Genomic DNA, 27,051 nt, shown 5'->3' on the forward strand with positions numbered 1-27,051 from the left:
TTATGTCAAAACATATATATGTTGCCAAATAATACAGAATATTTTTAAAACAATACTATGTTTTTTATGGCTACATTTAAGTATGTAAACTTACAGAAAAAACTTTGGACAGGGTATGCACTAAACTGATAACATTGACTACTAGGATGGGCAGTAGTCAAAAGGAACTTTAACCTTATTTGTAATGTTTAACGTTTTTCTACTTATTTATTTTTGGCTGCGTTGGGTCTTTGTTGCTGTGCACGGGCTTTCTGTAGTTGTGGCGAGCAGGAGCTACTCTTCATTGCGGTGCGCGGGCTTCCTCTAGTTCGGGTGCTCGGGCTCCAGCACATGGGCTCTGTAGTTGCAGCATGTGGGCTCTCTAGTTTTGGCATGCGGGTTTAATTGCCCCACAGCATGTGGGATCTTAGTTCCCTGACCAGGGACTGAACCCGAGTCCCCTGCGTTGGAAGGCGGATTCTTAACCAATGGACCACCAGGGAAGTCCTTCCTTCTTTAAAGGTTTATACTTCTACCGGTGAAATTTTCCCATATTCTTATCAAATCTATAAGGCTTTTGAATTTTTACCAAATCGAGGGAAGGGAAATAATACTTTTTGGTTTTGTTACTTCTTTTTATTAGTAATGGGTTATGTACTTTTCCACATTTGATGGTGGTTTATATTTTTTTAGTGAATTGTTTTTTTCTTTTCCTTGGCCCATTTCTCTATTTGGCTTTCATCTTACTGATTTGTAAGAATATCGAATATAGTAACACATAAAATCCTCTTTTTTAAAAATTTTAAATAGGAAGTACGTGAACAGGATTTTTTTTTTAATTCAAGCAGTACAAAAGGCACACAGTGAAAAGTACCTCTGTTCTAGATGCAGCAATTTTCACTTCCTTATGTATCTTTCTAAAGATACATTGCATATTTATATTCAAGTATATACACACTTCCGTTAAAAAAAAAAAAAGCATACACACTGTTCTTTATTCCTTTTTTTCCTTAACATATTTTGGAAATCATTCCATACCAGTACATAGCTGTTTTAAAATTTATACATATATCTTTATAATGACCACATTGTGTGGAGGTAAGATAATTTAACCAGCTCATACTGATGTACATTTAGGTTATAAAATGTCAGTTAAACACATATACACATGCTTTAAAATAACAAGTATAGATGTTTATCTGTATTCTGGGATTAAGCTGGATGTTTTGAGAAATTTGTTTTATGGATGCTCAGTTTAACTGGTGGTCATTTTTGCAGTATATTTCTTTGAGTTAGATATTAGGACAGCTAGGACCATTGAAAATTTATTTATTTATTTATTTATTTTGCGGTACGCAGGCCTCTCACTGTTGTGGCCTCTCCCATTGCGGAGCACAGGCTCCGGACGCACAGGCCCAGTGGCCATGGCTCATGGGCCCAGCTGTTCCGTGGCATGTGGGACCTTCTTGGACCGGGGCACGAACCAGTGTCCCCTGCATCGGCAGGCGGACTCTCAACCACTGCGCCACCAAGGAAGCCCTAAAAATTTTTATTCAAGTGAGGTTTCAAAGCAGTTCTTGGATTCATCCACCTATGTAAATATATTAATGTCCAGAGCAAGACAAAGTGATACGAATTTATAAGTAGTAAAATGACAGAAATTACAGTGACAGCGTTGCTGTTCCAATCTTGCCAAAGTTAAGTGTTTTCTTTATTCCTGGAAGGAAGGAGGAATAGTGGAATAAGCCATACCAGGTGCCTACTTCTCTGGGTCATCTTTGCCCCCAAGACCATAAAATCAAACCAGATTGAGGAGGAATAAACTTCGCGCTTTTTAGAGAGCTGCATAGGTCAATTCATCAAGTGTTTACTGTGTAAAGTGCAGGTTACAAAGGAAATACAATGTATTTAGAAATGTTAAGATTGACATTGAAATGAAGTGAAAGACACTTGAAGATTCAAGACCTGGTACCAAACGATGTAGCCAGGTGTCTTAATCCATCAGGGCTGCTGTAACAAAATACCATAGACTGGGTTGCTTATAAATAAGAGACATTTATTTCTGACAAATCTGCTTCCCGGTTCTGTCTTCTTACTGTCTCCTCACATGGTGGAAGGTGTGAGGGAGCTCTTGGGGCCGCTTTTATAAAGGCACTAGTCCCATTTATGAGGGCCCTGCCCTCATGACCTAACCACGTCCCAGAGGCCTCACCTCCAAACACCATCATGCTGGGGATAGGTTCAACGTAGGAATTTAGAAGGGACACACACGTTCCGTCTATAGAGCACCTAGGCAAAAAATACATAAAACAAGCATTCATTGTATATCGATATAAAGAGATGGGAGATACTACTGTGGTTTACCGGTATTTCTTGTTCTCATCTGGTCATGTGGGAGAATTACACTTCCCTGTCTAGAGTTTTTACAGTTCCTAGACCACTGCCTTCTTTCCAGTGTTGCCATGGGTTTATTGCTGTACCACTTTACTGTCATTTCTCTAAGATCCTGAGAAAGGAGAGAGGCAAATGCATTTGCTTATTTTGCTATCTTAAAGCGGAAGTCAGAAAAGCATACTTCTAAGGTTTTTAAAAAAATATTTTATAATATCTTTATATTTTAAGTGAATTTGAAAATCAAAAGCATTTTATTCATTTCACCCAAAACACAATTCTTGTTATGTTCACTAGAGGGTTTCAAAGATCAGAGAATTGGGGAATTAAGGAATTAGAATTTATGGAAATATGTTCCGTACTAGAAATATGCAAATGAAAACGTAATAGCATGGGGTGCTGCTCCTTTTTTTTTTTTTTTTTTTTGGCCACGCAGCATGTGGTATCTTAGTTCCTCGACCACCAGGGATTGAATCCATGTCTCCTGCGTTAGAGGCATGGAGTCTTAACCACTGGGCCACCAGGGAAGTCCCTGCTCTTTCTTTTTATATTGACAAACTCCTTGAATTAACCCTCTTTAGCCCCTTGCCATCAGGCTTAACTCCTCCCTTTCCCCTGAGTTCTGTCAGTAATCTCCTATTGGCTGCAATTGAATCGTGTCTCAAGAGTTTGTTTGTAGGTCAAATGCTTGCAAATGGAATTTGCATACGTTTTCCCACAGAGGATAATAATATAAGTGGTTATTGGTGCTGAGGTGAGCCCATGAAAACTTTACATGGAAGAACTGAGTATAGATTCATTAAAACAAAAAAGCTGTTTACAAATTAATTTTTTAAATGTAATGCCAGGGGCTTCCCTGGTGGCGCAGTGGTTGGGAGTCTGCCTGCCGATGCAGGGGACACGGGTTCGTGCCCCGGTCTGGGAAGATCCCACATGCCGCGGAGCGGCTGGGCCCGTGAGCCATGGCCGCTGAGCCTGCGTGTCCGGAGCCTGTGCTCCGCAACGGGAGAGGCCACAGCAGTGAGAGGGCCGCGTACCGCAAAAAAAAAAAAAAAAAAATGTAATGCCAATAAAAGAAAATAGAATGAGAATTCTTTTTGAAAGTTTGAATGCTTACTTTTTTTAAAAGCAGATTTAAATGAAAGAAAAAGTAGAAGAAAATAATTTTTAGGAGATTCCTATAGATGCTTTTGGTCATTTTTGTGTGCTTTAGGTACTGGTTCTTTGCTACATACATATAAACTTATGTTCTCTTTTCCTTAATTTAAATTTTCACTATTCCCAAATTCAACCACAATTGAGATTTTTCCTAAGATCACTAAGCAAAAAATGGAAGCAGGAGGGAAAGTGAAAAAGACATTACAGAGAAAAAGATATACATGAGATGGACAGAGAAAGACAGAAAGCAAGGGAGAAGTGAAGTGAAGAGACCCTGGAATTGGGTCAGAGCCATCACACCCAGGACACCATCTCTGGTTCTTTTCTGAGCTGGGAGGGATGGTGAGCACCCTTGGAAGAGGAAATAAGTGCTGTGTAACCCAGGAATAGCTGTAAATCAGGAACTATGTGACTTGGGAATAGCTCCACAAATCTCTTAGGAATTAAGCTCCTTTCAAAAGAAAAGTCAAAAAAAAAGAAAGTCAGCTGTGTTTTTAAAGTCTTAAAAGACGTGGCAAAGCAGAGCTTCTTGCAGTCACATCCTTGGGCAAAATTACTTCTGAGCACAGTTTTGTTTATTTGTCTATGTTCAGTTGAAGCTTAACAGGTCAAACCCTAGAATTGTGATATCACCAGAGAGAACCTTTTATTGCGACCAGGCTGCTTTGCTTTTGTGTCCTCTCCCCGTCTTCTTCCCAGCAAGGACCCATGGTACCCTCTTAAGGAGTCTAAAGTCCTTGGCTTGTGCCTCCTCTCCCAAGCCCCCAGTCATATAATAGAGACAATTCATGCACACTTATTGATTGAAATAATACATCTGGACCACAAAACTCAAGCAGGCATTTGCATTTAAACACTGGCAATGAAAGACTTGGGAATTTAGATAGAGTTTGGTAATATTGACCGGAACAGAGAAGTGATCAGCCTTGGGCGTAGAAGTAGCAGGGGCCCAGGGCAAACGGAAAATGTGGAGTTCCTGTTCAAAAACTAAGAATTTCATGGCAGTGACAGCAAAGCATTAAACCAAGTGCAGGGTGTTTTTAAGTCCTGGGCCCTGTGTAACCACACAGGTCGCACAGCCATGAAGCCAACCCCGCACAAAAGCTGTGAGAATCTGAACTCCCTCTGATCTAAATGAAGAGACTTGACTTTGTTTCTGGACATCCCCCTGTTCCCTGGAGGAGAAAGAGGTAGTGGCTGACCCTAGCAAGACTGCTGCAGAGGAAGGAAAGGTGGTGGGGGTTTTTTCAGAATTTTTTTTTTTAGATGAGTTTTTAGGTTCTCAGCAAAATTGAGGTGAAGGTATGGAGATTACCCAGTATACCCCCTTCTTCCACTCATGCACAGCCTCCCGCATTATCAACATCCCCCGCCGGAGTGGGACATTGGTTACAACTGGTGAGCCTATCTTGACGCATCATAATCATCCGAAGTCCATAGTTTACATTAAGTTTCACTCTTGGTGTTGCACATTCTACGGGTTTGATCTCATGTGCAATGACATGTATCCACCATTATAGTAGCATCCAGAGTCATTTCACTGATTGGAAAATCCTCTGTTCTCCACCTATTCACCTCCCTACTCTCTCCCTGGCAACCACTGATCTTACTGTCTCTGTGGTTTTGCCTTTTCCAGAATGTCACGTAGTTGGAATCATACAGCATGCAACCTTTTCAGATTGGCTTCTTACACTTAGTAATAATGCATTTAATGTTTCGCCATGTATTTTCGTGACTTGATAGCTCATTTCTTTTTAGCGCTGGATAGTGTTCCATTGTCTGGATGGACCATAGTTTATTTAACCATTCAACCATCACCTACTGAAGGACATCTTGGTTGCTTCCAGGTTTTGACAATGTGAATACAACTGCTATAAACATCCATGTGCAGGTTTTTGGGTGAACATAGTTTTTATTGTACGCCTTTAATCTTAGGCCTCTTGCTCCAACCCCTTCCTGGTACTGAGGTCTGGCCTTGATTCTGAGTTTGCTGGCCTGAACAGCATGCTGGGCCAGGGTTATCCCATCTGTGTAATGGCCTCCTAGACACTGATAGTCTACTGTCTGAACTTCTAAGTATTGTCTGCCAACAATTCTATGTTTAAGAGTTGGAGATGGGAGTGGCAAGAGATTAAAAACCGAAACCAGGCTTAAGGAAAGAAAGAGCTTAACATGGCTCTAGTTAGGGTTAGTTTGCAAGCAACAGAAATGGTCTCTCTCTAACTTAAGAGGAAAAGAGTAGTAACAGAATATGTTATAGCTCACAGATTCAAGTGAAAAGAAAAACAACGAGGCCAGGAGATGACAGGAACCAGAGTAGTTTGGGGTCTAGAATGCTCCTCAGGGTTCTTCTACCAGAATTAATTGGCTTCAATAGTTTTTGGCTTGGGACACTGTCACAGCTCTGGCTGGGAAAGCTTTGGGCATCTTTTTTTTTTTTTTTTTTTTTTTTTTTTTTCGGTACGCAGGCCTCTCACTCTTGTGGCCTCTCCCATTGTGGAGCACAGACTCCGGACGCGCAGGCTCAGCGGCCATGGCTCACGGGCCCAGCTGCTCTGCGGCATGTGGGATCCTCCCGGACCAGGGCATGAACCCGTGTCCCCTTCATCGGCAGGCGGACTCTCAACCACTGCGCCACCAGGGAAGCCCTGGGCATCTTAATTGACAGTCCCAACAAGATTGTGTGCAATGGGTTCTGGCCAGTCCTCCAAAGAGAAACTGAAGTGCCATTACCAGAAGAGGGGGAGTTAATGCTGGGGAGCCTTCCTACAATATGCACTTTATTAATATTATGAAGAAGCCCCCACGAGGTAACTTGCTTCTCAAATTTTGTACAGCGCTCTTTCTTTCTTTCTTACTTTCGATCTTGAAATGGATACATTTGGTTCAAATAATATTTTTCCATACAGGCTATGTTCTCTAGATACTGTTTTTAAGTTCAATTCTAGGTGATTATATTAATTTACTTTGTATCAAATGCTTTTAATTGAGGCCTCAAAACTATTATGTGTTTACTACACATGGATGTTCTTTTATAATTTTAGCTACCACATGCACTTAAATTATTCCCAAATACATATGTGTACATTCTGTCTCTTTCTAGTACCATATTACTAGTTATCTCCAGCATAAGTTTACTTGACTATCTAGTCAAAAGTTGAAATTTAATACATTGACAAATTATCTTCTTTTACCACTTGCAAAATTTTCCATTACCATTCACTGCATTAAAAGTTCAAGTAACTTCCATGTTCATAGTAATTTGCTGGGTTCTCTGGAGATTTGAAGACGAATAAGACCTGAGTCTATACCTTAAGAGACCTCAAGTCTAGTACACTAGACTTGGCTTCATAGTCTGAGGAAACTTAAATACATCGGTGCCCAGGCCTCATCCAATTAAATCAGAAGAACACTTGAGCTAGAGACATGATTATTGCTTCTTCATTGTCTTAACTCAGGCTGCTATAATAAAATACCATAGACTGTGTGGCTTGAACAAGTGACATTTATTTTGCACAGGTCTGGGGGCCGGGGAGTGCAATAACAAGGTGCTGGCCAGCTTGGTTCTTGGTGAGGGCCCTCTTCCTGGCTAGAAGACGGCTGCCATCTTGCTGTGTGTTCACATGACTTCTTCTTTGTGAGCCTGTGTGGGTCTCACCCTCAAGACCTAATCTAAACCTAATTATCTTCCAAATGCCACACCTACAAATACCTTCACATTGGAAATTAGGGCTTCAATATATGAATTTGGGGGAGAACACAAACATTTGTCCCATAACATTCACTCTCTAGACCGCCCATCAGCAATCACCATATTTCCTCTGGAAAAAATCTCTTAGCCATGTCTCTTCCTTTTTCTTTACATTTATCATACCACGTTCAAAATTCTTAAGACTTTTTTCTTTGGCCTTGCCGCAAGGCTTGTGGAATCTTAGTTGCCCGACCAGGGATTGAACCCAGGGCCCTGGCAGTGAGAGTGCCAAGTCCTAACCACTGGACTGCCAGGGAATTTCCCCCCATACTACTTTAGACAAGCAATAATAACTGTCACTACCACTTACTGAGGCACCAGGCTAAACTTTCTACATATTGCATTTTATTCGCTCTAATCCTTGTTAAAACTGTAAGGAAAGTCACAGGTACACCGCTAGTAAGAGGGAAGAGGATTGGACTTCAAAACCAGTGATCATCACTCCTGTGCTGTACTATCTCCATTCTCTCTTTTTTCCAGTCCACCTTGCATTCAGTCCCAAAAATGATCTGCCTCAGAAACCGGTAGCACTTTTTTCTCTGCCATTGTCTGCTCAATTCGTTCTTTACTTTTCAGTAAGCCTTTCAAGGTTGTCAATTTTCTGACCCTTCCTTATACTAATTGTATTAATTGTATTCTCCAAGGAGACTTCTCCAGGCCAGTTCTGCTGATCTTTTTATGGACATAAACTATTTCTGTGTAACCTGAATTTTTGACCAACTACCAGCCTCTGAGAATAAATGGAGTAACATTAATAATACCAACTCATAGGCTTCCCTGGTGGCTCAGTGGTTAAGAATCCGCCTGCCAATGCAGGGGACACAGGTTCGAGCCCTGGTCAGGGAAGATCCCACATGCTGCGGAGCAACTAAGCCCGTGAGCCACAACTACTGAGCCTGCGCTCTAGAGTCCGTGAGCCACAACTACTGAGCCCACGTGCTACAACTACTGAAGCCCACGCGCCTAGAGCCTATGCTCTGCAACAAGAGAAGCCACTGCATGAGAAGCCTGCGCACCGCAACGAAGAGCAGCCTCCGCTGGCCGCAAGTAGAGAAAGCCCGCACGCAGCAACAAAGACCCAACGCAGTCAAAAATAAATAAATAAAATTTATTAAAAAAAAAAATAATACCAGCTCACATGTCACAGACTCATTGGTCCTCCATGCAAATCCATTTAATGCCTGTCACCCCTGCCCCACTTCCAAGTATGTCTGGGAGGCTCCAGGGGATGTCTGATTTATATTCAGTAAATGAAGTCACTCTTATCAGGTGTTGCCACTGCCCCTAATTGCACCATACGTCTTTCTGATAACTGCTACATCTGCACTGCTGCATACCCCACCCTCTGCTGGCACCTGAAGTTGCTCCACTAGACCCTGGGGTCTCTTTCAACATCTGGGCATATTTAGCATATCATGAGCCTGATATGCTAGAGCTTCATCATGCCATAGCTTGTGTCCCTGGATAAGATGGAGAATGTCTCTTTTCCCTTTACATTATATTCTTTTGGGGGAGAGTTGTTAAAAGTTGTGCTTCTGGGGTTCCAATGTTGTGCTGCATTTTTAGACTTTTAGACTTGTCACTTTTTTTGAATTGAGTTGGGCTGGGATGGGGATACAGTCTGAGCGACAGTCCTTATGCTGGATTTGGAATCATCTTTCCCCCAAAGACCTGTGCTCTGTCGCTGCCTGGGCTCTTGTTTGGCTCCTTCTCAAAATGCATTATTTCCCAGAAGGATTCATTCCATGTTCCCCCACCCTAACCCACGTGTCTACCTGCCAGCCACACCACACATGTCTGAGCCCCAGCAGTGGAAACCTTCTAGGCTTAATGAGATTTTCCACTTGCCTACTTTTGCACATCTTATTGTTCCCAGTTGAAATATTTTCTTACCCTATAGTGATCTTCTTTAAGAAGTCGTTCCTCAAGAACCCAGCAAGTCTAGTTATTCCTTGTGCCCTGGTTTTGTGCTATGTCAAAGTGGTTTATAATGATTGTTCTGCATTAACTAGCTCCCTGTTGTATATGAGTTCCTACCTTTAGACACTTCTTACTTCAATCACTATGCACACAGTTACTACATCAGTCTTCCTAAGACAGTGCTTTGATAATGCTGCCAATCTTCAACAGCTCCCATTTTCTATAGGAAAAAAATTTAAACTGCTTAGCCTGGCATTCAAGGACTTCCACAATCTGCCCCACCTACATTCCCAGTCTGGTTTCCCATTCATCCCCTAGTGGAACCCCCCTCTAGCACAGCAGTCCTGCAGCAACCCCTCTCCTGGCTTTTGCTTACGTTCTCTTTTCTTCTTCACTGTTTAAAATCTTAACCATCCATGACATGCACACATTCAAACATTATTTGCTCTGTGTCAGTAATTAATTAATAAATAAAGATAATAGAAGTAAAGCCCTTAATAGCACCTTGTATATAGTAGGCACTCGTAGCTGATATTATTTGTTCTCATTTTATTCTCATTGTTATTTCAAGAAGTCCATGGTCACCTGGACTACAAGGAAGAATGACAGTCCTTAACCTTGCCAGTCTCAGCTAAAAGCAGAAGAGTCTGACATAGTAATAACTGATTACAATGTTATATAATGACTAGGTAGGAGGTCAGTGCTGAGTGCCTCAGGGGCATAGTGCAGGAAGGGCTGGAGATAGATTTCACTGAACAAACAGTGAATTGGCCTTGAAGAGTAAGTAGAAAGGTTTATATTTTTCTTTATAGAAGTTTTGCACATTTCATTTTAGATTTATTCTAGGAAGTATTGGTACAGGATACATTTTTTAAAAATACATTTTTTAATTGTTGATGAAAGATAATTATTGATTTTTGTAAAGTGAGCTTATATCCAGCAACCTTGCTGTACTCAGAGTTTGTCAGTAGATTATTTTGGTTTCCTATGTATATGATAATATTGTTTGCAAACAATGGTAGTTTTGTTTCTTATTTTGCAGTACTTATACATTTTAATGCTTTTTCATGTCTTACTAAATTCATTAGGTACAGTGCACAGTTGTACAATTTAGTACAGTGCTGACTGAATAGGAGCAGTGAGAGTGGGAATGCTTGACCTGTTTCTGACTGAAATGGGAATTTCCTCAAATTCTAATGATTCAAATTAAGTATGATGTTTATACTTTTTGTTAGATGCCTTTTATCAGCTTATAGAAATTTCCTTCAAAGTTTGCTGAGAAATTTTGTAATTAATGAAGTGAATTTTATTAAATTCTATTGAAATAGTTGTGATATTTCTCCTCTAATTTACTGCTGCAAAGACTTTCTAATTGTTTTTAATAATTGTAATGCTTTATTACTGAAGGTTATTTACATAGTGTTTAAGGCACAATAAAAAATAAATTATAAAAGTTCTCTTCAAGTAAAAGACACTGAACAGCAGGGCTATATTAACCCTTGAATATTTAGCCAAGACACAAAGCTACAAGTTTTGCTGGAAACACCTTCCCTGAGTTTTTAACTACCTCTTTACGCTTATGGAACATCACCCAGGCCATCTGTTTGAAGAAATATCCAGTTACTATATTTTCAAAGGTTGAATTTTAGAGAAAAATAGAAAATGTGAAAGGTAATATAGACTTTAAATCTAATTTTTAGTTTCAAAACTGGGTACGGAAACTGTACTTTTTCAGACAGTATAAAAGGCAAAATGAGACAGGTATGGAATGCATTTCAGAATCAAGGTTCATATGTAAATTATACCAGGTGTTTTTTTTTTAAGTATTGGAAAACAATATGAAAGTTCATCATCTTTAAATACAGATAAACTATTTGGAAATTCCAGTTTGTTAAAAGAAATAACATCTTCAGCCTAGTTGGTGAAAACTGAAAATATCAAGCTGTAAAGATGCAGGGGGCAGGGGGTAGGGGGAGAGGTTCCTAAATGTTTAGATATTTTCTATTCTTTAAATAAGTGCTGCAGTAGCTTAAGTTTGGAAAGGCACTGGAAGGCTAGACACTTTTTTATGATTTTTTTTTTTTTTTTTTTTGCGGTACGCGGGCCTCTCACTGTTGTGGCCTCTCCCGCTGCGGAGCACAGGCTCCGGACGCGCAGGCTCAGCAGCCATGGCTCACGGGCCCAGCCGCTCCGCGGCATGTGGGATCTTCCCGGACAGGGGCACGAACCCATGTCCCCTGCATCAGCAGGAGGACTCTCAACCACTGCGCCACCAGGGAAGCCCTGGACACTTTTTGAAAAGCGTTCTTCTTTCCATGACCTACTTATAAAGTTTGTTTTATCTACTAGTATAAGAGAAAAAAATAATAAAGTTGGTTTCATTCTGTTAGTTTTGGTATTTCTTTGCCCCCATACCAAATCCTCCCCCCAAATAAGCAACTGATTTAAAAAATAAATAAAAGAAAGAAAAAAATATTTAAATAATCTCTTCTAGTTATTAGAGCTTTGTATAATACTATACAAAATTATTATCATTTAGGGTTCATTTTTTTCACTAGCCCTAAATTTTTAAATTGTAATATACTACTTCAGAAACCTTCCATTTAACTGCTTAATGATTCCAGTCTACAAATGAGCATAGATTTTGCTTTGTTATAAATAATTGAATTGGGGGAAAAACTATAGTAAGCTAAACAGTCATTCACTGCTTGTGAAATATCTGAGCTGTTGATTGCTTGTCACAGCACAGAAAAAAGGTGACAAGCAATTCATCTTGAGGTGGCATTTGTCAATCTATTAGCATTTATATAACCTTCCCTAGTTACTCTGTGGTCTAGACTTGTACTACTGTAAACCTTGGATCAATTGACCAAAAACAAACAAAAACAAAAACCTGCCATCTAGGGTATTGAAAGAATTTCAATAAAGTAAGATGTGTCACATACTTGAGGAGAGCCACAAAAATCAAACTGTTCTTTAACAGTTTGAATTTAGGATTTTCTGTTAATCAATCAAAAACAGTTGGGAGAATTAGCTCACCTTTTAACTGAGAGTGTGAGAAGGAAAGAATAAACATGTTAACTTTAGTAGCAAGAATGCTGCTCTAAGGAAACTAATATATTAAAGGAAATGTTATGACAGACAAATTGACTTTTATCTCATTTGATGCCAATATATGTGTATACAAGTCATAATCCACAAGGAGTGATTAAGGGCAAAAATGTAGCTTCCTAGTATATAAAAACTAATAAGCACTTGAAAAAAATACAATATTTGTACTCTGAAATTAAATAAAACCTTAGTAATAGAGCTGTGTGTGAGTCTGGTGGTATCTGCTCAAGAAGGGCCCTATGCTGGCTCCAGAGGAATGTTGCTTGTCTAGGTGGTTATATACTGCAGAGCTGGTTGGAAGACAGGTCACAACTGGAAAAGCCAAAGAAAAGCTTTCATTAACTCCAACTTATCTCAGGGTTCTTGTTCTTGGAAACCTTCAGCTTCCATATAATAATGTTAGTCTGTGTCTTCTAAATAAACAGAAACCTTTTTCTTGTATGAGCTTTTTTCTTCTTTTCTGCTAATATTGGAGGGTCTCCTGCAGAGGTGGGGGGTAGCCGTGGCTCACCGTGGGGACAAGGACACCAGCAGCAGAAGTCCTGGGAAGCACTCCCTGGAGCCCTCCCAGAGTCTGCCACCAGCCCCACCAAAGAGCCGGTGCCGGGTCGCCTCAGGCCAAACAACCTCTAAATGTTTTTTTAATTGAGAAAAATACTTTCTTATGATGTATTTTTAATACATTAACTTAAATCTGTTTCCTTTCTCCTCTTCCAAAAGTTTGATTCCCATTGACACCAGTATAATCACTCATTTGCTTTATCCCACATTACATGCAACAGTCTTAGAATATGTTACTAAACCAAATTGGAGTTCACTTGCCCCATGTGCAGCAAAGACAATCCACTGACATGGGGTTGTGGTGAAGGAAAGTACAGTGTTTATTGCAGGGTGCCAAGCAAGGAGCATGGGCAGCTAATGCTCAAAAGACTTGAACTCCCTGATGGCTTTCAGGGAAAGGTTTCTAAAGGCAACCTTAGGGGTGAGGGTTGCAGGGTGTGTTATCAGCTTGTGGACTTTCTTCTGGTTGGTTGGTGATCAGGATGATATTTTGGGAATCTTAATCATCAACCTTCTGGTTCCAACCAACCTGGGTCTATGTACTTGTGGTCAGCATGTAGTCACCATCCTCCACCTGGGTGGGAGGGGTCTTAGTTCCTGCAGAACAACACAAAGGTATGCATCAGGTTGTTATGTATATCCCTTCAGGAGGAACTAGGAGTCCTGTAACTCTATTGTTTAAGCTATTCAATATTATTACTTTTCTTGGTTGACTGATTTCCTTTGTTTCTGCATTCCCTCACTTCTCTAATTAGTCTGCTTTTTGGAACTTGGGGAAGGCCTAGGAGACTAAGCGTTTTTCCTACAAAGAAGAAATAGGGGACACAGAGGGACTTTTGTACCTGGGAAGGCCACGCAGAGTCCTGCTAAGTTTCAATCCCCCCTTTTCTTTGATACTCCTCAGTTCTCAGGGAACAGGGGCAGAACAAGAAAGGTAATGAAGTTTTGGATAGAGAGGTTAATCATAAACTTGATACGAGAACTCCGTTTTTTAGGGAGACTGGGTTTCAAACAATAATACAAACAAAATAGTATCACCATCCGACTTCTCTGGTGGCACAGTGGTTAAGAATCCACCTGCCAATGCAGGGGACACGGGTTTGATCCCTGGTCCGGGAAGATCCCACATACCGTGGAGCAACTAAGCCCGTGCACCACAACTACTGAGCTTGTGCTCTAGAGCCCACGAGCCACAACTACTGAGCCTGCATGCCACAACTACTGAAGCCCGCGTGCCTAGGGCCCATGCTCTGCAACAAGAGAAGCCACCACAATGAGAAGCCTGTGCACCACAATGAAGAGTAACCCCTGCTTGTTGCAACTAGAGAAAGCCCACGCACAGCAACGAAGACCCAATGCAGCCAAAATAATAATAATAATAAACGAAATAAATAAATTAATTTAAAAAATAGTATTGCCATCAATGTGATTACTGAAAACATTTTAAGATTTTGCTTTTTCAGTTCCTTTTGTCCTGATATTACAGGAAAAAAAGGTGGGGCACGAGAGGATGGTTGCATCCCAGGTCTCAGGTGAGTCCCTGGGACGGCCACCAAGTGTGGGCTCTTGGCTCTGTGAAGCCATAGTAAAGTGAAAGAAGGTTTATTAGGAGATACACACTCCAGAGTGTGGGCCATCTCAAAAGGCAAGAGAGGCCCCAGGGTATGCGGTTGTCAATTTTCATAGGGGTGGGTAATTCGTAGGCTAATGAGTGGGAAGATTATTCCAACTATTTTGGGGAAGGGACGGAGATTTCCAGGAATTGGGCTACTGCCCACTTTTGGCCTTTTATGGTCTGTCTCAGAACTGTCATGGCACCTGTGGGTGTGCATTTAGCTGCTGATGTACTACAATGAGCATATACTGAGGCTCAAGGTATAGTGGAAGTCTACTCGTCCACGATCTTGGACCTAGTTGGTTCTAACCAGTTTATGTCATGTCCTCAACAGCTATGTCATTCTTTTAAAGGTTGTGCCCTGCCCCCTTTCTGTCTCACTAAGATATATAAGACTTGTTTTAGTCACTTTAAGTGAGTTGAAATCAACTATTGTGAAATGTTTTCAGACTTTCACTGCATCCTTAAATTAGGAAACAATTTTTGATCATGTGCTTCATTCAAACTATTGGATATGAGAAACTATGGGCATACACATTTATTGAGAACTTCCTATTCAACTATTTCTTGAATTCATACCTGATGTATTTCATAACTGCAATACCTGGGCTAAATAATCCAAAATGATGGATGTTTATTCATTCTGAGGCTTTATTTTAAAAATATGACCAAATTTTCCATTGGCACTCCCAATACTCTTCCCAAATCATCCAAAGCCCAGATGCTATAATAATCTTCCTAACACCCTCTTACTGAGACTCCCCTTGATTCCCCGTGGTGTGTGTTCCCTTTGCTGCAATGAATAATAAATGAAACTTTTTCAATTCCTGGTGTAATCTTGACCTTAAAGGCTTTGTTTGATGGGATCTAAAAGACATATCAACCAATGGCAAAGGATTACTTTTTATTTTGGTACTGATTTTGAAAAGGAACAGGACCCTGTGGGGCTCTCCTGGGTACAAATCCTTTCTGTGTCTCTGGTTTCTTGTTTGTAGGAAATAGGCTTCATTCAGCCTCTTTGACCTTCCCTGAGTTCCAAAGGGCAGATTCAAACAGTTGCTAATCAGGGAAGGGACAGAAACAAGGGAGGAGCAGTCAAGAAACAATAGTGCAGCCCTGGGGAATATATATAACAATATCTTTGAGTTCTTCTGCAGGAACTAAGGCCCCTACCCTGGTGGAGGATGGTAAATTCAAGCTGAGCACCTCACCACCAACCAATCAAGAAAGCTGCACACCCTGCATTCCTCACCCCAAATTTTGCCCATAAAGACTTTTATAGGCAAAACCACCAGGGGTTTCAGGGTTTTAGAGCACAAGCCACCCATCCTCCTTGTATTGGCGCCTTTATAGTAAATGCTGCATTTTCCTTCACTACAGCCCAGTGTCAATAGATTGGTTTACTGCCCACAGGTGAGCAGACCGAAGTTTGGTTCCATAACAATTTGAACAAATTAACAATAAAAATAAATAAATATTCATTAAGACAGGAGAAATTCTAACACTGGATATTTCGGTATTAAGCAATAATTTATTTTTCAAGGTGGGATAATGGTATTGTGGTCAGTTTTCTTCTCCCCAAAGAAAAGTTATGTTTTAGAGATACATGCTTAAAAATCCATAGATGAAGTGATATGTCTGGTATTTGCTTCCTTGGGGGAGAAGTGGTTAGAGCTGTACTATAGACAATTAATATTGCCAAAATACTAGTAATTGTTAAAGGTCGTTAATGAGTTAGGTAATTACTCTGTTCTTGTATATGTTGAAGTTTTCCAAAGGTCTTTTTAAAAAAGACTCCTTTAAGAGAGCGCAATATTCCAAGTTCAAAGAAAAGGCCATAGCATGCACCCAGAGAGAGTGAAGCATTCCTGTTTGGAAGGCGGGGCTTTCTCTTTTTTATCTCCCACACCTGAATCAAGGCTGTTAAACAGGTGTTCCTAAGTGTCTTGGGGAGATAAAAGTCTGAACTACATGAAATTGTGTGTAGAACCCAGGTGTGCCAGAAGCTTTCATTAGCAGGCTCCTCTAATATCCCATCAACTGCTGTTTGTTCTCTACCTATCTCACTCCATCCCAAGAATCTCCGCGCACATCCAAGATGGTGGGTCAGGACCGTGAAACAGGTCAGCTCTCCCTCCCAGAGCGTGCGCAGGCGCCGGGATGCGCAGGCGCATTCCAGCTTCCCTCACGACCTTGGCGGATCGCGCCTGCGCGGTGGGGAGCAGCTCGCGGCTCCGGCTCTACCTTGGGCCGGTTGCAGTCTGAGTCTGAGGACGGCCGAAGTGGTTTGCTCGTTTAAGATGAGGTTTCTGCTACTTCTCCTGGTGGCGGCGTCGGCGGTGGTCCGGAGCGATGCCTCGGCCAACTTGGGTGGCGTGCCTGGCAAGAGATTAAAGATGCAGTACGCCACGGGGCCGCTGCTCAAGTTCCAGATTTGGTGAGTATGTGCGCCAGCGCCCGGCCGCCCCGCTGCCCCTTCGCTCGGCGCCTCTCACTACGCGAGGCCGCGGCTTCGCGGCCTAGAGAGCTGAACCTTCCCTGTCCCGGAAGAACGGTGCCAGCAGCCTTCCGCTGCCTACCTCCTCCGGGGCTCTTCCCGGGGATGGCCAGGCCGCCTTCTCTGCCTCCAGACACAACCGCTCACTTCTTTTTTGGTTCCTAGAATGGAGGGAATGGGGAAGGAGGGTACGAGAAGGTTAAATACTGAAAGGCGAAGACGCGGGGACACTTGTCAGTACGGAGGACCGGTCGGCGGCGTCACGCCATGGCCACCCGGCTGCCTGCGGAGGTGGGCATGAGTCGGCGCAGGGTCGGTGGAGGAGCTCCAGCGTTTGTTTCCCGGTTAACTTCCTCTCGGTTTTCGCGGGGTACTCCAGGCGGCCTCGCTGCCCCGCTAGGCGAAGGTCACCTCGGGTCGTTGAAGGAGACCCGCGAGGGACAGACGCCTTTTTCTCCAGGGTCCACCGGGGTGACTGTTGGGTGAGAGCGTAGGGATTCTGACAGCTGATAAGCTTGGACGGGGAGGCTGATTCTCCGTTTGCAATTTCTAAAGTGTTTTTGTAAAGGAGCACGTTGCTCTTCTGACAACCTTTCGCTCCCAGACAACTGCATCTTCTCCCCCATTCCCCTTACTCCCGTGAGTTCCCTGCCCTGGCATCTCCTTCTGCCTTTTAAATCTCTTGGGCATTCAGAGAACTAGGAAAGAAAAAAAAAACCCTTTCCCCCCAAACCCGGCATTTTTCGACAGTGTTCTGTAAGTGATTTTGTTGTTAAGTATTAGAAGCAGAGCAGTAATGCATGTGATAAGGTAAGTGGTGTTCGGGAAGGTTTGAAAGGCTCAGATTAAAAACAAACAAACAAAAACCAAAATTGTAAAGTTGTGGAAATTAGAATCCCGTATCTCAAAAGGTGACGTTTTTTCAGAATAGGATGGTTGGATTAGTAAGTCTTCAGAGTCCTGATACTTTGGAACATTGGTGTTGGCCATAATGCATTTAAAATCAGCTTTTTCAAACTTCATGTATTAATATAAGTGTACTAAAGTTTAGATTTTCTACTTATCCAGCTAGTTTTTTTTGCTTAATCTTTAAAGACTAAGCAAATCTTTAATATTAAATCAATTTAAGTGCTGTTTAAAGAGAGTCAGAAAATAAGATGGTAAGTCTTTATTTTTGGAGTGAAAACTAAAAACCTTGCAACTTCCTTCTGATTAAAAAAAAGCTCTCTGTAGTGTTTACTGTGTGCTTGGCATATATCATCATATCATCTTTCATATATGATACTGTAAGTGGGAGTTATGGCTTGATTATTCTGACTTTTTTCTCCATATTTATTTTCCATTAGAAAGTGGCAGTCGTCTTACTAACTTATAAATATTAAAGATTAAGTGCAATACTTTTGGATTTAAGTAGTTAAAAAAAAGACTGCATTTTCCAAGTTATGTAATTTTTCTATTTTGTATGTCTTGCTTTCACTTGGGCTTTTCCAAAATACTCTTCTTTTACAGTTGCTTGTATTGGAATACTTGTCACAATAATTTAACAAATGTACCTTATAAAGTTTTGAAAATGTGTAAACAAATGTAGGGGGAAGGGCATTTAGTCCTTCAAATTAAACTTTAAAAAAAGTATAAGTACTTCAGTTAAACTTTTGATACTTAATTTTTGTTTCCTTTCCTTTTTTTCTTTAAGTAGAGAATTACAAAAGTCTGTTAAGTATTTTCTTTTGCAGTCATCCTGAGCATGTTACATACAAAAATACTTCCCTTTTTTTTTTTTTAATCTGTAGATGGGAAATAACTATTAATATGCCCTATGCCATACCCATTACAGGTAAATTTAGCTTGTTGTTTGTTACTTTTTCCCCCAGATATTAATGTGTATATAGGAAAGTGAATATTTGGTTTCTGATTTTGTTAGAGTTTCTTGGGCATTTATTTGAAAGTTTGTTTGGGAAAGGAGAGGAAGTGAAGACAATTGAGGGTAAATATGTGAAAATTCTTTTAATTCCATTTGAAATCGGAGTGCTATAAAATACAACTTTTCATTAATTTCCAATGTTAAGGAGAAAACAATTTTTACCTTCCTTTCCGTTGCTTTTGTCCCTTATTATTTTATATTGATTATGAGTACTCTTTCTTTAACTTTAGCTCAGTATATCATCTGTAATTGTGGCACCTTTGTAATTGCTAATAGAAAAAAATAACAACACAACACATAAATGGAATTGAAGGGAGAGAGATGAAGCATGCAAAATAGCTTAAAACAAACTTTCCTATTTTGTGTTGATGTATTTTCTCAGTAAATCCTCATTCAGTACCTGCTTGTGCCAAGGGTTAAAGATATCCTGGTGAACAAGACAAATGTGGCTCCTCTGGAAGCCTACAGAGAAGCACAGACTTACTTTATGTACCTGAGTGTTTGGTTTATTACATCCGTTGATTGAGCAATTGAATTAGATATCTAAGTTTGATGACATTGATTGCATATTTGGGGAAAAAATTTGTACTGCTTATTTGGACGTTTAAGTATTAAGCATAAAAAAGGAAGTTCTCTAATCAGAGCTTAAAATAAAGTTCCCTCGTCACATTTTCCTTTCTTGTGATTTTTTTGTGTAAATGTATTCTGACAGGTACTGTTTGGCATGTTTGTATGCATGCTTTTTTCCTCCCATACGTGTGAATTAACATGTCATCAGATTTACAGCATTTTATCTGTTGTTGCAGTTTAAAGAGATTACTATCTACAGCTCTTTATTGGTTAACACTTATTTGAACATTTGACAGTTGATTTACTAAGAATAGTAGGTTAAAGTTAAGATATCAAGACATAAGCAGAATACAGAATTTTCCAGTTTTTGTTAATTTAAGAATCCACTGCTATAATTTTAGGACAACCAATTTCTAAATGGAGTTTTAAGAGGTAAATGAAGCAACTACTAGAAGAACAGATTTTAATTGAAATTTATACCAACTTAGCCTTTGCTTTCATGGTATGGAGGCAAGAAAATAAAGACCTAAGTTTGATTTGGGTGTTGATCCTGACCAAGATGAGTAAAATGCTGAATTGAAGAAATCTGAGAAATTGAGAGTTATAGAGATCATGTTAGTTACTTAGACAACATTTGTATATTTAACAAATATTTGTGCACCGTCTCTGTGAAGATGCTTTGCTTGGGAATTCAGTTCAGTGCTCTCATAGATGTTAAAGGCAAGAGTAGAAGGCAGTCATTAATCCATGGACAGCACATAAAATTACAGTTGTGTTAATTGCTGTAGGAAAGTAATATGATATGAAAGAGACCTAGTCACCAGGATCAGGGAAGGTTTCCCTGAGAAATGAACTTTGAACTGAGGCTTGAAGGATAAAATGTATTTAGAGAGCACTGTTGAGCAATGGAAATAGCACATTCAGTGACTTTACAGTAGGAGAGAACATAATTTCTTTTTTTTTTTTTTTGCTATTATATCAATTGTACTTTTTTTCTGAATTTTATTTATTTTTTTATACAGCAGGTTCTTATTAGTTATCCATTTTATACATATTAGTGTATACATGTCAATCCCAATCTCCCAATTCATCACACCACCACCACCCACCCCCGGCCACTTTCCCCCTTGGTGTCCATACGTTTGTTCTCTACATCTGTGCCTCAATTTCTGCCCTGCAAACCGGTTCATCTGTACCATTTTTCTGGGTTCCACATATATGCATTAATATACGATATTTGTTTTTCTCTTTCTGACTGACTTCACTCTGTATGACAGTCTCTAGATTCATCCATGTCTTTACAGATGACCCAATTTCGTTCCTTTTTATGGCTGAGTAATATTCCATTGTATATATGTACCACATCTTCTTTATCCATTCGTTTGTCAGTGGGCATTTAGGTTGCTTGCATGACCTGGCTATTGTAAATAGTGCTGCAGTGAACATTGGGGTGCATGTGTCTTTTTGAATTGTGGTTTTCTCTGGGTATATGCCCAGTAGTGGGATTGCTGGGTCATATGGTAATTCTATTTTTAGTTCTTAAGGAACCTCCATACTGTTCTCCGTAGTGGCTGTATTAATTTACATTCCCACCAACAGTGCAAGAGGGTTCCCTTTTCTCCACACCCTCTCCAGCATTTGTTGTTTGTAAATTTTCTGATGATGCCCATTCTAACTGGTGTGAGGTGATACCGCATTGTAGTTTTGATGTGCATTTCTCTGATAATTAGTGATGGTGAGCAGCTTTTCATGTGCTTCTTGGCCATCTGTATGTCTTCTTTGGAGAAATGTCTATTTAGGTCTTCTGCCCATTTTTGGATTGGGTTGTTTGTTTTTTTAATATTGAACTGCACGAAGTGTTTATATATTTTGGGGATTAATCCTTTGTCCGTCGATTCGTTTGCAAATATTTTCTCCCATTCTGAGGGTTGTCTTTTCATCTTGTTTATAGTTTCCTTTGCTTGGCAAAAGCTTTTAAGTTTCATTAGGTCCCATTTGTTTATTTTTGTTTTTATTTTCATTACTCTAGGAGGTGGATCAAAAAAGATCTTGCTGTGATTTATGTTGAAGAGTGTTCTTCCTGTGTTTTCCTCTAAGAGGTTTATAGTGTCCAGTCTTACATTTAGGTCTCTAATCCATTTTGAGTTTATTTTTGTGTGTGGTGTTAGAGAGTCTTCTAACTTCATTGTTTTACATGTAGTTGTCCAGTTTTCCCAGCACTACTTATTGAAGAGACTGTCTTTTCTCCACTGTATATCCTTACCTCCTTTGTCATAGATTAGTTGACCATGTGGGTTTATCTCTGGGCTTTCTACCCTGTTCCATTGATCAATGTTTCTGTTTTTGTGGCAGTACCATACTGTCTTGATTACTGTAGCTTTGTAGTATAGTCTGAAGTCAGGGAGCCCGATTCCTCCAGCTCCGTTTTTTTCCCTCATGACTGCTTTGGCTATTCGGGGTCTTTTGTGTCTCCATACAAATTTTAAGACTTTTTGTTCTAGTTCTGTAAAAAAAATGCCATTGGTAATTTGATAGGGATTGCATTGAATCTGTAGGTTGCTTTGGGTAATATAGTCATTTTCACAATATTGATTCTTCCAATCCAAGAAGAGAACATAATTTCTTGAGGCCAAGGCTGCTGACCTTAAAGACCAAAGAGAAGGTAGCAGAGACCCTGGAAGGTCTGGATGGCTATGTTAAGGAAAAACCAGTAAGTATCATTGTGGAAAAGACATTACAGGGAACAAAAAAACAGATGTGGGGAGACCATTTTAAGGGACTCTTGGAGTTGCCCACTCAAGAGACAATGGAGCTTGAAATAGAAGGGTGGTGGTAGGAGTAAAGGGACAGGTTTAAGAGATTTTTTTTGCAGATAAATTTAGCAGTTCTTGATGATTACATTATTTGAGGGACCGGAGAGGTGGCATGCAATGAGAGGTGTCACAGGTGACTCCTGAGTTCTGGAGTGATGCTGTGCCATTCACTGTAGTGATAAACAAAGAAGACAATTTTTATGGGTTTTTTTTGCGGGGGAGACTGAAGGGGATGAATCTTGAATTAAAAAAAAAATTGTATAGGTTACAATGTTGTGTTAATTTCAAGTGTACAGCAAAGGGATTGTTATAGATATACTATATATATAAATATATATAGTATATATTTTTACTTATAGATATATGTAAGTATATATAGTATGTGTATATTTTTTTCAGATTCGTTTCCATTATAGGTTATTACAAGATGTTAAGTGTAGTTTCCTGCACTATATAGTAGGTCCCTGTTGTTTACCTATTTTATATATAGTAGTGTGTATATGTTAATCCTAAACTCTTAATTTATTCCCCCCACCCCCATCCTGTTTGGTAACCATAAGTTTGTTTTGCTTTGTTGCTGAGTTTTTAAAACTAAAAACACAGTAGCTAGGGGAAAATCCTACAATGCCGGAGTCCAGCTCCAGCGAGTCCAGGGATACCCAAGGGATGGATAGCGTCGGCGAAGGAAATAAATCTATTACACTTCTTAAAGTATCAGCATTGCATGTTTCTCTCTCTCATGTCTCTTTATTGTTTACAATCACAGGTTTATATATTGTAGTTGATTACATTACCAGGTACCTGACCAAACAATCTTAGCACAATCAAACCTCAAAATATTCTATAAAGATTTTTTAAAAAAATATCCCCTAGTTTCTAGATGTCCTATTAAAATATTTCCCCAAGTTCCCATTAATCACAGGTTATTTCTTAGTAATCAAGCCAAGCAGTTATAGAATTATTTTAATTATAAAAGTTGGAGCTACTTGTTCCTATTTCTCTTCTTTCATGGGCAACCTTTTACAATGGTTCCACGAAAATATTTACAGTATACCCTGCATGCTCTTTCTCGTTGTTTCCTTCAACTGAGACAGTGTTTTCTCCCTATCCTAGCAACCAGTTCTGCTCTAGGCATTTGCTTTTGTATAATTAATCTTCCTTTATAATAGAACCATAAATTTCCTATGTCATCAGGAACTCCGGCCCATGGCCATAACTCCATACTAGAGGGTGTTTTTCATAAAAACATCCCCTTAGTTCCAGGCTCTTAATTCTTTACCCATTTCCCCGGGGCTTTAGTGGGTACTTCCCATTCTGTGGTAGTTTGAGGAGGGGGAGTCCTAGAGGAATTTTTCTTTCACGTGGAGCAACATCCCCCCCAAATTGCCCCTATATGTAAATTTATTATCATAAAACATAACAGCAGAGCTGTAGTCCACCTTCCTGGCACGGCGCTGCCTTGCAGTTTCGCCTTCCGTTGCTCATGACTTTGTCATGGTGCAATGGCTCCAGTATGGCTTCCGACACTACAAAGAAATTTTCACCTCCCCAAAATAGTCACAGTAACTGAAACTAAAAACTTAAATAACAGTTATTATATTTCTCCAAACCCACGATATGATAGGTTGTAAGATACACCATTCTGTATACCACTCAGAAGGAAAAAACTGTGGCCATTTAAACTGTGACACACTAATGGTTATAAGATAAATCTTGGTTTTTAAAAAGATGCTAAATAGGAAGAATGTACTACTTGGAAACAGTGAAGTAAAGGAGTAATAAGTTGATTCAGATAGTAGAGTAGTATAGAGTGCTCTGGAGAACAAACAAAATGGTGGCTGCTGCACCTGCCACTATGTTAGATTTTTAAAGTTACATAGAATTTAGTCACCAGTTTGTTTTTTTGTTGTTGTTGTTTTTTACCATTTTAAACAATAAATAGCTCAGGAGCTAACTGAATACCGTGCACATAATAGTTGTTTCTTCTTAATAATGAATGAAGTACCTTAGTTCAAAGCTTTTAGATGTAAGTAAAATATGAATGGTTTTAAGGTTTTATCTCCTCTTACAGAAAATGGGAACATTGTTTCCTTACAGTTTGCCATTAAGGTAAGTGGTAGAGATCAAATTTAATGTATCATTTGGAAATCTCATAAATAACCTCACAGATTTTGAATGGTATAGGTACTGGGAAGGTGAGCATTTACTGGACTAGCAGTTTGGAGGCCTAGTTCTTAACTCCATCTGCCTTTTATCTTCTGAATGACTTTGGGGAAATGTTTAATCTCTAGCTCTCAACTTGTTCATCTGTAAAATAAGGGTGTTGGTTGCATTCCAGTTACCTCTAATATTCTATTATTAGGTACTGTAAAGAAGCTTGAAGGAAAAAAGTAAAAGCATGCATGTATGTTTCATTTCCATCTTTGTCACTTAAGAGTGTAGTTGGAGTCCTCTGGTTCATTTGATTTTTGTCACCATCCCTGCTTTTCAAAAAGGAAAATCTCGTTTTCACATACTTTATCTTGATTGGGGTGTAGCTTGGGATTGATAAGGAGAAATCTTGGCCACAGATTTTAGCAAGAACTGCTCATAATCAAGCCTTTGTTTTTAATTTTTATTGGAGTATAGTTGATTTACAGTGTTGCGTTATCAAGCCCTTGTTTTGTTTGTTTTTTTTTTTTTTGTGGTACGCGGGCCTCTCACCATTGTAGCCTCTCCCATTGCGGAGCACAGGCTCCAGACGCGCAGGCCCAGCGGCCATGGCTCAGGGGCCTAGCCACTCCGCGGCATGTGGGATCTTCCTGGACCGGGGCACGAACCTGTGTCCCCTGCATCGGCAGGCGGACTCTCAACCACTGCGCCACCAGGGAAGCCCAAGCCCTTGTTTTTAATGTCCTCTTTTTCATGCCACTTGTTTTCCTGTTTTGTCCAATTTTTAGGAAGATACGAATTTGTTTTTCACAGTAACATTTGAAGACCAGTTGTCTGGTGGGAGAGACAGACATGTAAACAATATAACAGTAAACCATTCTGTTCTGAGTGTTCTAAAAGAAGTCTTAAAAACCCAGAGAGGGGCCTCCCTGGTGGCGCAGTGGTTGAGAGTCCGCCTGCCGATGCAGGGGATACGGGTTCGTGCCCCGGTCTGGGAGGATCCCATGTGCCGCGGAGCGGCTGGGCCCGTGAGCCATGGCTGCTGAGCCTGCGCATCCGGAGCCTGTGCTCCGCAACGGGAGAGGCCACAGCAGTGAGAGGCCCACGTACCACAAAAAAAAAAAAAAAAAAAAAAAAAAAAAAAAAAACCCAGAGAGAAGAAGGATTACCTATTCAGGGAGAGTTGGAAGGCTTTGCAGAGGAGGAAATGAAATCTTGCAAGGGTATGGGGAACTCCACCAGGAGATACAGAGAATGAGCTTTACTAGCTAAAGGAAGAACACATGCACATGAAGCCTGACTCAGCATAGAGGGGGAGGAGGAGACAGGAAATGAGGAGAGCTGGAGTCAGCTAATCAGTTAAAAACACCTAGCACAGTGTACCTGCTACTACCATTTATCAAGTGCTCATTATCATAATTTATTATTTGTAATGTCTTTAATGTTGTAATAAGACCTGCAGTAAATAAACCTTTGAAAGCTTTACTTATTGACTTTCAGCTTAAAAAAGTGAAAACAGCTCTCTGGCTGTTGATGTCGAAAGCTCAGCTTCTCTGTACACTGGTGCGGAATCGAATCTCGGAGACAAAGTTTTGGGTGAAGTAGAAAAGGATAGCTTTATTGCTTTGCCAGGCAAAGGGGAACACAGCGGGCTCCTGCCGTGAAAAGCTGTGTGTCCCAACCCAGGAGGATTTGAGGAGGAGTCTTACAGCAATAGTTCAAGGGTGGGGTTGCTGACAAGATTAGGCTGTGTGCAGGGTCTCTTAATCTTGATGAGTTTCTCTGGTCCCTTTAATCTTCCCTCAGGTGATTTCTTGGCTGCTCCTCCCTTGATTAGCAACTGTTAATGGAGGCTGGAATCTTGCCTATAAGAAATGGGGGACAAAAAGGCTTCCATGCCCTGGAGCCCCCACAGGATCCTTCTCGGTTTCACTGTGAAAATAACATGTTAACTGTAAAAATAATTTTTAAAAAAGTATATGGAAGAAAGTGAAATATCCTTGTAACTCTTTAATAACATTTTGAAGAACCTCCTTCAAGCCGACTCTTCACGTAGAAACATATGCTATATTATATAATTTTATATTAATGAGTTTGTAGTTGTATGCTTTTTTTGAAATTTGCCTTCCCCTCATCACTTATCTTTTCATATCAGCAGATGCTGTTCTGTATCAACAGGCATAGTATTCCATAAGATGGGTATTCTTTAATTTATTCAAGCCACTGAATCTGTTTGCTTAACATTTATGTTGGTCCTAATTTTTTATAAAACTACTTTGTTAAGATGACTATCCTCAGATATCATGTGTGCTTGTCCAGTTATTTCCATAAACTAAATCCATAGAAGTAAAATATTATGATTATGTTAATGGGTATCACATTTAAAAATTTGACATAATTAAACTAGTTAATACTCCTACCAGAAGATCTTAAAGTGGGTTGGGTTTTTTAAATTCTTTAGTTTATTGCACTGTAATTAGAGAATGTGACATTTGCTGTTATGTTTTATTCCGCGGACATACTGAGGACTTAGGCCCAGGAGACAGCCTCTCAACTCTGAGGGACTATTCTGAAGAAGTAAGGGAGGAGCCAGAATATATAGGAGTTAAAAAA

The 27,051-nt window shown here is 40.1% G+C and overlaps 1 protein-coding gene across 1 annotated transcript in view; it reads left to right on the plus strand.

Annotated features, from left to right (window-relative positions):
- Positions 1-16,738: 16,738 nt before the first annotated feature.
- Positions 16,739-27,051, plus strand: part of SELENOT (selenoprotein T) — a 32,706-nt gene continuing 22,393 nt past the window's right edge. Inside the window, 1 exon segment of the mRNA XM_079705333.1 lies at positions 16,739-16,923. Within this exon segment, the coding sequence (XP_079561459.1) occupies positions 16,787-16,923 (137 nt within the window). The 5' untranslated portion in view covers positions 16,739-16,786.

This window comes from Hyperoodon ampullatus (assembly GCF_949752795.1).
Source record: "Hyperoodon ampullatus genome assembly, chromosome: 5".
Taxonomy (NCBI): Eukaryota; Metazoa; Chordata; class Mammalia; order Artiodactyla; family Ziphiidae; genus Hyperoodon; species Hyperoodon ampullatus.